At 41.4% G+C, this 11,350-nt stretch overlaps 1 protein-coding gene across 1 annotated transcript; it reads left to right on the top strand.

The window, feature by feature from the left end:
- The first annotated feature begins 4,954 nt into the window (after positions 1–4,954).
- LOC123659236 lies at positions 4,955–10,282 on the top strand. The gene has a single exon (XM_045594485.1). It carries the CDS (start codon positions 4,955–4,957, stop codon positions 10,280–10,282), a length of 5,328 nt encoding a protein of 1,775 aa, XP_045450441.1.
- Positions 10,283–11,350: the final 1,068 nt, after the last annotated feature.

The raw sequence follows: 11,350 nt of genomic DNA, 5'->3' as shown, positions 1-11,350 counted from the left end.
TCAGCCCCCTTTCAGTTCGCGCAAAGCTTTTATTCCAACAAACTTGTTCTGAAGAAACCACGGATTGGGATACACAATTGTCGAATACCATAACGAATGAATGGATAAAGCTGAAACGTGACTATCAACAAATAGACCAGTTTAAAATTCCTAGATACATAGGCGATAAAAATCATTATACAATTCATGGATTTTGTGACGCATCCGAAAAAGCATATGCTTGCGCTATTTATGCCGTCACGATAAATTCTAAGGGCAAGTACACATCGACGCTTGTGACTGCTAAGACAAAATTAGCACCCTTGAAGAAAAAACTATCCTTGCCAAAACTTGAGCTATGTGGAGCACTGCTACTATCACGGCTTATAAAAAAAGTAATTCAAACCTTGCCTGATAATCTACAAGTATTTGCCTGGACCGACTCCATGGTGGTTCTTGGTTGGTTATATGGAGATGTCAATAGGTGGAAACAGTTCGTGGCTAACAGAGTTCGAACTATCCTCAATATAATTCCATCATCGTCATGGCATCATGTTAAATCTGAAGATAACCCTGCAGACTGCGCCTCGAGAGGACTGTCAACACAGCAGTTATTGGAGCATCATTTATGGTGGCAAGGCCCGCAGTGGTTGTTAACATTTAATTCGAGTACAATGAAGGAAGAAAAATATCAACCACCACGCTTAGAAATAAAAGCATCCAGTGTGACCGCAGCCTTATCTTATAAAAATGCTTTAGTATTGCAATTATTAAATGAATGTAGCTCAATAGAGCGCTTAATCACTATAATCGGCTGGCTCACACGTTATACACAATGGTTGCGACGTAAACAAATACTTCAACAAAATTATCTTTCGTCATCAGAAAGAAAAAACGCGATGAACTTAATTATTAAGACAATACAAACAATTGAATTTGAGGAGGAAATTGAACGACTACAAAAACAACAAGGTTTAAGTAAATCTAGTAAACTGCTAAGTTTACTACCTTATCTAGACCCATGTGATGGGTTACTTAGAGTTGGGGGGAGATTAAACAATTCCTATCTTAGTCACTCAGCTAAGCACCCCGTAATACTACCCAGTCACGGCAAACTCACTGAACTTATTGTACGACACGCTCATTACACCACGCTTCACGGTGGACCAAGCCTGACTTTGTCTTATATACGAGAAAACTATTGGGTTATCAGTGGGCTTAGAACAGTAAAAAGAGAACTTCGAAAGTGTGTCAAATGTCGACGTTTCAAGGCAGAGAAGATAACGCAGATTATGGCTGATTTACCCGAGCCTCGAGTTACTCCTTCACGCGCATTCTATCATTGTGGCGTTGATTTCACTGGATCCTTCGATATCAAATCAAACAAAGGCCGTGGAATACGAACACAGAAGGCCTATGTTGCAGTCTTCGTTTGCCTCTCGACAAAGGCCGTTCACCTAGAGCTAGTGTCTGATATAAGCACACCAGGATTTTTGGCAGCATTCCGACGTTTTTGTGCCAGAAGATCCACCCCGAAACACATGTACAGCGATCAAGGAAGGAATTTTATTGGGGCATCCAAAGAACTGAAGAAGGAATATAACATTCTCGTTGCTATAAATACAGACGTGATGAATAAGATCAATGACTATGACATTCAATGGCATTTTAATGCACCAGCCTATCCCTCAGCCGGAGGGCTATGGGAAGCTGCCGTCAAGAGTTTTAAACACCACCTACGTCGTGTAATAGGTGAGCAAAAGTTAACTTATGAAGAATTCACAACGCTCTTGTACCAGATCGAGGCATGTCTTAACTCTAGACCTTTACTCGCCTTGACTGAAAATCCAGAAGATGAGTATCTAACACCTGGGCATTTCTTGGTTGGAGGATCCCTGATAGCAAGACCACAAACCGACTCTAACCACATGAACTTAAAAACAAGATGGCAGACTATTCAAGCAATGAATAAACAGTTCTGGAAAAGGTGGTCATCTGACTACTTACAACAGTTACAAGTTCGTACCAAGTGGAGAACACCCTCTAAAAACGTCGAGGTTAACGATATTGTCTTAATCAAAGACGAAAACCTGAGTCCCGGCAAATGGTCCATGGGTAGAGTGGTTAAAGTCCACCCTGGCAAAGATGGATACGTACGAGTTGTATCCGTCAAAACTAAGAATGGCGTTATACAAAGACCCGTTTTAAAACTGTCAGTTCTACCCGTAAGAGAAGAAGGTACCGGAACTCAAGTACAGAACCGTATCGATAACATTTCAACAACGACATGCGGCGACGACACAGGCGTCGACTCGCAACAGAGGCAACGAAGGGGTAGACAATTAAGAAGGCCTCTCGGAACATTCTTTACTATGATATTGATGCTAATTCTATTTCTATTTAAACCAACTGAATGTTCATACAACGTTACAGCTCTGAACAGTAATCAAAACATTTATTTCGATAAAATGTATGACGTACACATAATACGCGATGAATGGAAACTAATCGCTTACTACAATATGAGTACCTATTGGTCGGCATTACGTCATGTGAAAGATTATGTCGGTCATTTGGAAGAATCATACTTAAGCCTCGATCTACTTCCAACACAATACAGGAGTATCATATATCAATTACAACACGAAATATCGGAAATCGAACATTATAACGCAATTTTCAAAAAACATATATATAAAAGACAAAAACGAGGACTGATTAACGGTGTAGGCTATGTAGCGAACTCACTATTTGGTGTCTTGGATGAGCGTTTCGCTAAAAAATATGAAAAGGATATAGAAAAAATTTCTGTAAATGAGAACCATCTACGATTCTTATTAAAAAATCAAACAAGTATCATAGAAGCGCAATATAACATTCTTCAGAGGAATGAAGTTATAATGAACAAGCAATTCGAAATAATACAGAAATGTCTAAAGAATCTTACCCTTATTACTAATCGAACTGAGAAGGTGACTAACAATGAATTACAAATTTTGTCATCTTCAGTCTCAGCTATGATTATTTTATCAAATCTACGACGCTTGCAAGAAAGCGTTATAAACACTTTAACAAGCCTCGCAAACGGTCATTTAGATGCACATTTGTTGCCGCCTGAACAATTGGAAGAACAATTAAATATCATATACCGACATATACCGAATGACCTGACTTTGCCTGCCGATAAAAACGATTTTAAAGAACTTTATAAGCTAATGAAGGTTAACGGCGACATTGGTTCTTCTTATTTGATAATCGAAATCAAGATTCCTTTGGTAATTAAGGAAAATTTTGAACTGGATAGAGTAATAACCCTTCCTCAGCAGCATTATAACGTAGAATTTATCGCACCATACATTGCATTCAATCTACAAAAGGACTTACTACTCATCTTGACAGAATCAGATGTAGAAAATTGTGTCCACATACAGACAAACAAATTATTATGCGCTCTCGATAAGCCGATATACGAATTACAAATAACCAGCGGAATGTGTAACTTGAGTATACACAATACAACAATATGTAAAACAAAGGAGGCACCATGTCGCGTGCGCTGGGTCAAGTTACATAACAATAACATGTGGCTTTATTCCTGCTGTGGGAAATGCACAGTGCGCATATTTTGCATTGACACTGGAGTTGTATTGACAACACTGACCGGGAATGGCCTTTTACAAATCGGTCAAGGTTGTACAATAAAAGGTGACACCTTCTCTATATTCACTCAAAATAGTTACATGAGCCAAGTTAAGGTCCAAGAAAACATACCGATCCCAGCCGATTATTCAATATTAAATTCCATAATAAATACTTCGGATTTCCAACTGTTTACACCCGAGGATCATGAAGACTTGTGGCGCGGGATGAAGTCTCAGATCATTAACCTCAAGGAGCAGGAAAACGCATCACTCAGTATACACGATATACATCAGTACTCTGTCTTGTATATAATCTTAGGGTCTATCATTGTTGCGGGATGTCTCTACGGTACCATGCGATATCGCAGAAACAAAATTATACAGAGCAGTGCTGTGAAAGACGTCTCCACGACCGCAGTTCCAGTTGCAGCAGATAAGAACGAAGACCAGGAGGCCCCTGCTCCCCCGAGCGCGCGACCGCGATTCGTTCGACTGGACATACCAATTAAAGAGTAGTGCAGTGATGATTATTATATAAGTTATTTAAATCTAGGTACTTAAATTTTAATTGTATTGTTATTATTGTTATTGTAGATTTTAATATCAAAATTATCCTTCTTCTTTGAGTCGGCAGGATGTACGGGTCAACGCACATTGAGCAATATGATTGTTTTGCTAATTAGTAACCTCTTTAATTTAGCTGATTTATTACGAAATTGTTATTTTCTTATGCAGATTTCTAATGAAATTGATATTTGTTTGCTACGATTGACGTCAAATGACGTCTGTACTTCTGCCTATATATACTCAAAATAATCTGAATAAATTTAGTGTTTGATCGACTTTCATTGGGTTTGGTTTCCCTCATAACCTTCCCTCACATGTCGTCTCTCACTCACACAGACTGTACCATACACGCGCATCATATTATCTTGTTTCTAAAATAAATTAATTTCGTTCGTCCGCATTGCTTAGGAAATAAGGTAATTTTATATTGATTTGTTAAGTACCTACATAGGCCATACGTAACATATTCATCGTAATATTAGTTATTTTACATAAGTAATTGTCTCCCGCTTAGATATTAATTAGTCTATTGATTAAATATATCGTCTAAATTACGTAATTACGTACGTGAAATAAAAGAATACATCTGTTTATCGATTCGAGTACCGCGGCTTGTCAACCGCTCCCTTTCACTTTAACCGAAGTTTATAACTTTAGCTACTTAACTAATAAGTAATAACTTTACGCCGTAACAAACATTTCTCGCGTATTACAATAATTTTTAAAACTTACAATCGTTATATTTCGTTTCTTAGTACTTAGTAAACATGTCAAAGAGTAACAAAACGACAGAGAATTCCGAAAATAAGTGTAGTTTTGATACTCAATTAGTTATAATGGAGCAAAAACGCAATGCGATATTTAGCTATCTACAAGAAATTTTTGATATGTCAAAAAATGTTAGTACTAGACCTTCATTACGGGAGGACTTCCTCGACGCTAGTTCTAACATAGACACATTGCGTTCCGAATTTAACAAAATAGTGGAAGACTATAACAGTCGCTTATTATTGCTAAACCCTTCAGCGAAACCGGAGTTCGGTAGCCTAACGTCATTTGAACGCCTATACAGCCGAGTTAAGCGTTTAGTCTCTGAGTATACGGGAGGTGATAAAATTGCAAAGGATGATGATCCGCGAAGACTGAAACCTTACTTACCTCCGATTCAATTGGTATCGTTCGATGGTTGCGACTTGAAGGCATGGAGTCTGTTTTATACAAACTTCAGAACAATTATACATGAGAACCAGACTCTTACCGACGCCGAAAAGTTATACTACCTTATGGGGAAATTATCCGGAAAGGCCAAATTGGCCTGCGCTGGAATCACGCCATCCGCGGAAAATTATCAACTAATTTTCAAAACGTTAGTTGATAAATTTGAAGATAAACGTTTTTTGGCAACTTCGTACTTAGATCAAATTTATAATATTAAGGCGATGTCAAACGCGACTCCGACCAACCTTGAAAATTTTTTGGACACTTTTGCATCGTCGGTTGCCGCGCTTAAAAATTTAAATTTAGACAATCTGGCTGACTTCTTATTTTTATATCTCGCTCAAAAGAAGTTAGATCCGGAAACTGTCCGCCTCTTCGAGTTAAATAAACATAATAGCGACATACCTTTGTATGACGATTTTGTTGCTTTCCTCCGCGAACACATTAAGGTATTACAACGCACTTCTGGGAAACAGGATGTTCCGAAAGGTGCTGAACGAAAAGCGGATACGGCTTCTAAGCCACACAAACCGCCCAAGTCGACGCATACATATACCACTACCGCGACTACGGCTGTACAGACTTTCTGCTCGCTATGTAATTCACAACACGAGCATCTTTATAATTGTTCCGCTTTTCATAAGATGTCTGTTAAAGATCGTTTCAAGTTTGTTAAGGCGAACAACCTTTGTATAAATTGTTTTGGGAACCACCGGCTAGCTTCTTGTTCCAGTAAGTCGCGGTGTCGCTGGTGTGCATCTCCTCATCACAGTATGATCCACAGGAATTCCGCTAATGTAAATTCCGCAAATTCCGCATTTGTAAATTCCGCGTCTTCTAGTGCCACTCCTTCGCAGAAGGCGCCCGGTGCTACCGTGCACCATCCTGCTACTACCAGCACTGCTGGCAACGACACCAGTAAGTCACAATCTTCAGATTCGCCCGCACGCTCCAATGACGTATCGATTTGTTCATTGTCGAGTTCTAATATCTCTCGCTCACCAACTACGGTGCTGCTCGCCACCGCACGCGTTATTGTCTTCGATGCCAAAGGGAAAGAATATTCTGTGCGCGCATTATTGGACAGTGCTTCACAGAGTAACTTCGTCAGTCGTAGTTTATGCGAACGGTTAGGGTTACAAGCAAGTAAGAATCCAAGCTGTTCGGTAGTTAAAGGGATTGGAGGTACAACCAAACCGATTCAAGGCTCAGTTTCGATAAGGTTCTTTTCTAGGTTCGATCTCAGCGTTTGTTTCGACATAGACTCGCTCGTTGTAGACAAGGTCACAGAACGCTTGCCCACAGCCCCCGTAAATATTGCGAATTTAATAAATTTCAATAATTTACCTTTGGCAGACGACACTTACTTCATTCCAGGAGACATTGATCTGCTGGTTGGAGCCTCAATATTTCCGCATCTCTTGTTGTCACGTAAGGTTCAAGGTCAATCTGATCTTACCTCGCCGCTAGCTCTGGAAACGGTGTTAGGCTACGTTATCGTCGGCTCTGCTCCTGTTCGTATTGACAGTTGCGCGATGGTTTCTTACTGTTGTGCTACAGATCCTCTAGACACCGCCGTGCGTAAATTCTGGCAGATGGAAGAGGTGAACGCACCGAAAGCATTAAGTCCAGACGACACGGCGTGTGAAGAAATTTATAGCAACACGACCACTCGCGAAGCGGACGGACGGTACGTGGTCGCACTCCCTTTTAAGGGTGACGTACTGTCGTTAGGCGATTCTCTTAAAAAGGCTAAAACCCGCTTCTTTTGCTTAGAGCGCAAAATGTTAGCGTCGCCTAAGCTTAAAGAGGCCTACGACAGCGTGATCCTGGAATATCTAGACAAAGGATATATCTCCCGCGCATCCCCGGACACGGAGGCAACGCAGAGTTTGCCATCGTACACGATTTCGCATCATGGGGTCATAAGGGAAGACAAGTTGACCTCTAAATTGCGCGTGGTTCTGGACGCTAGTTCCAAAACAACCACACAAGTTTCCCTCAATGACATTCTGTACAATGGTCAGAATCTGCAGGGCAACTTATTCAATATTATCGTTAATTTCCGCTTATATGGTATCGCTCTTTCCGCTGACATACGTCAAATGTTCCTTTGCATTGGAATTCGTCCATGCGATCGAAGGTTTCAACGCATTTTGTATCGCTTTTCCCCGCAAGAACCTTTAAAGGTCTATGAATTTAACCGCGTTTGTTTCGGACTTAAGTCAAGTCCGTTTCATGCTCTGCGTACAGTGAAGCAACTCCTTTTAGATGAAGGTGCTTCATACCCACGCGCTAAAGAAACCGTAGATACGGGATTGTATATGGACGACTTCGTCTACAGCGTCGATAGTGAACACGATGCTATCTCCACCGCTGCCGAAGTGATTGCTCTCCTGAAAGCTGGTCAGTTTGACCTTGTGAAGTGGATGAGTAATTCACAAAAGGTTTTAGACGCAATTCCGCTGTCTCATCGTCTTTCCGCAGTTAAAGAATTCGACGATTCTGAACCACATAAGGTACTCGGCTTATGTTGGTCACCCGCTACAGACTATTTCAGTCTTAAGATTAGTGTTCCCGCTGAATCATGTACTAAACGTACAATTTTGTCATGTGTCGCTAGAATATGGGACGTCATGGGTTTCGTTGCTCCCGTCGTCTTATACGCAAAGCTTCTTATCAAACAACTTTGGTTGTGCGAATGTGATTGGGACGATGTAACTCCTGAACATATTATTGAACAGTGGTCCCGTTTCAAGAAGGAACTACCCTCGCTAAGTGAATTGAAAATTCCACGGCATGTAGGCATCGTCACTGGTGATATCGTAACAATCGTGGGGTTCGCGGACGCGAGCGAAAAGGCCTATGGAGGAGTAGTTTACTTCCACGTAAAAGACGGCAGAGGCCTTCGCAGGAATTCAGTATTTTTGATAACTGCTAAATCTAAAGTCTCGCCTCGTAAAGTCGTATCACTAGCGCGATTGGAGCTTTGTGCGATCCTTACACTAAGCAGCTTAATTACAAGGGTAGTTGAAGCCTGCAACAACCGCATTAATATCGACCGCGTTCTCGCTTTTTCGGATTCAACGGTGGCATTGTGCTGGGTGCATTCCTCACCTCATCGTTGGGACACTTTTGTGGCCAACAGGGTCACCAAAATTCAAAATGAGTTTCCCGTTCAAACTTTTTTTCATGTGCAAGGCACTGAAAATCCCGCCGATTGTTTGTCGCGAGGTCTTACACCCGCACAAATAATTGATCACCCGCTTTGGTTCTCTGGCCCTGAGTGGCTTGAAACGGATCCAAATCTTTGGCCGGTTACCGCTTTCAATCCTTCTACGGTGTCACAGCCTCCGGAAGAAAAGAAACATGTTCTTCTCGCTGCAGAAGGCAGAGAAGGAAATCTAATAATTTCGCTCGCAGATCGCTTCTCATCATGGTCGAAGTTTTTACGTTGTGTAGTTTACGTTTGTCGTTTCGCTAAGCTGCTACCGCGTCGTGAAACAGTGACTGCATCGGATCTGGATTACGCTGAAAATTTGATTTTGCGTGAAATACAGCACTCTTACTTCGCAGACGAAATCGCCAATTTACAATCATGCAAATATTGCAGCCCAATGTTTCAACGCCTCAAACCTTTCCTTCAGGATAAAATCATAAGAGTTGGAGGTCGTTTGAGAAACGCCGATATAAGCTTCGATACAAAACATCCGATCATTCTGCCGCGAAAGGGTCATATATTAGATCTTCTGGTTGATTATCATCATAAAGTCAATTGCCATGCCGGTCCAGATTTGTTGATGTCCATACTCCGTCAGAGATATTGGATTTTATCCGCTCGCAATTTAATTCGAAGCCGGGTACACAAATGTCTACCCTGCTTTAGACTCCGCGCTAAACCAAATCTTCCGGAAATGGCAGATCACCGCTCGTGTCGAGTTACGCCAGCCGTTAAGCCTTTTTTGCACACTGGCACTGATTACGCAGGCCCCTTTAAAGTGACTATATCTCGCGGCCGCGGAATTCGACCAGCAAAGGCATACGTTTGTCTATTCGTGTGCTTAACCACTCGCGCAGTACATATAGAAGTTGCGAGCGATTTAAGCACAGCTAGCTTCCTCGGAGCATTTAAACGCTTTCAGGCGCGCCGAGGCCTCGTCGCTCGCGTGCACTCTGATAATGCGACGAATTACGTATGTGCTAAGCGCACGCTATCTGAATTGCACGACTTTTTAATGTCAAAACACTTCAGGTCTGAATTTGGTCACATACTTGCAGAAAACCGTATCGAATGGTCACTGAACGTTCCAACTGCTTGTCATTTTGGTGGCAATTGGGAGGCCAACATTAAAAGTCTCAAAGCTCATTTATATCGGGTGATAGGCGACCAAATTCTGACCTTGGAGGAGTTCAGTACTGTGCTTGCTCAAATCGAGGCAGTCATGAACTCTCGTCCATTGTGCCGCACACTATCGAACGATCCATCGGAATCTCTCGCGTTGACACCGGCTCACTTTCTCACCCTCACCCCTTTAAAATACTTACCGGCTCAGGAGATGGAAGAAGGTCCGTTACATTTGCTTTCGCGTCAAGAATTGATCGATAAACTTGTTCAGTCGTTCTGGAAACGATGGAAGGCTGACTACTTACATACACTACAGACTCGAAATAAATGGAACACTCCAACCAATCCGATCGCTAAGGGGGATGTGGTAATAATTATAGTCGATAATGCACCGCCACTTCACTGGCCGTTAGGGGTAGTTGAGGAAGTCTTCCCTGGATCGAATGGTGTCACGCGTATTGTTCGCGTTCGTACCGCTACAGGAACGTATTTGCGTCCTGTAGTGCGTCTTTGTCCACTACCTAAACAGTAATTAGTTGTAGTCATTCCGCGTAGGTTAGGTTAGGTTATTCTTATTTGGTTTTATTAGTCATAATAATTTAGATTAGATTTCGTATTTTGTTTCTAAATCTCGTAAACTCCGCGTCGTAGTTTCTTTGAAGGTAGCACTTCAACCCCGGGGGCATGGACGCGCCAGCGCGTTAACTTTGATTAATCAAGAAATAAATAATGCTCGATCCACAATCCATTTAAAAATCCCGCCCGCTGTCTATCCCCTGACCTATAGTGAACATTGCAAGTGCAACTTCATAGCTCTGCATCAATTCGTAAACTCATCGAGTGACGTCGTGGATCTTCGTTTTTTCTTCGGACCTTTTGCTGTCAATATATATAATAGCGCATCGAATGCACCGCGCCGCGCCCGCTAATTTGTTTTGTAAACCTACGTAGTTTTGTGCCGTCTGATTAATATTGCCTACCGTAAATCTATAATTATCCGCTTTGGGAGTTGTGTAAGTGAAGGGAAGAAGACTGTATCAGCCCTGGACAAAGTGTTACTGCGCTCGTCGTGTGCCCGAAGGACAGCGGCGGCGGCCATTTAAGAAGAAGCTTGCAAAGGTCAGTTTCCCTTCCTCCATAATTCCAAAGTCCCTACGTCCCATTTACCTGTGGGATCGAGCAAACAAAAAAATATACAGTCCACTAAATCGCCGCTTAGAATTTCGTATACCCGCGCCACCAAAATTCAAAGAGAAACAACTTACTTATGTGTAGAATGCTACAATAACTATGAATAGTATGCTTTATTGAAATATAGGTACCTACATACACCTATGTCCTAAATTTCTTTCTAATAAAAGAGGACATCGCTAGAAATATGTAGGTCATTTACAATTTTACATCCTACTAAAATACAATTAAAGAATGTAACGCTAATTGTATGCTAATTGGCTACGTTAAATATGCAAAAGTAATATTATAAAATCATTGACACGGACATGATTAATGATTCATCCTTCCGGTAGTTTTTTTTTTTTTTAATTATTGCCAAGAAATGATGACAAAGATCATTGACCTGTCGGCTATACGTATATTGCAC

This window comes from Melitaea cinxia, chromosome 13 (assembly GCF_905220565.1).
Source record: "Melitaea cinxia chromosome 13, ilMelCinx1.1, whole genome shotgun sequence".
NCBI lineage: Eukaryota > Metazoa > Arthropoda > Insecta > Lepidoptera > Nymphalidae > Melitaea > Melitaea cinxia.
The sequence above is the reverse complement of the archived record's forward strand: the minus strand, read 5'-3'. Positions and strand labels throughout refer to the sequence as shown.

What these genes read in the sequence shown, in the direction of transcription:
- LOC123659236 (XM_045594485.1), top strand. Translation starts at nt 4,955, where the DNA reads ATGTCAAAGAGTAACAAAACGACAGAGAATTCCGAAAATAAGTGTAGT.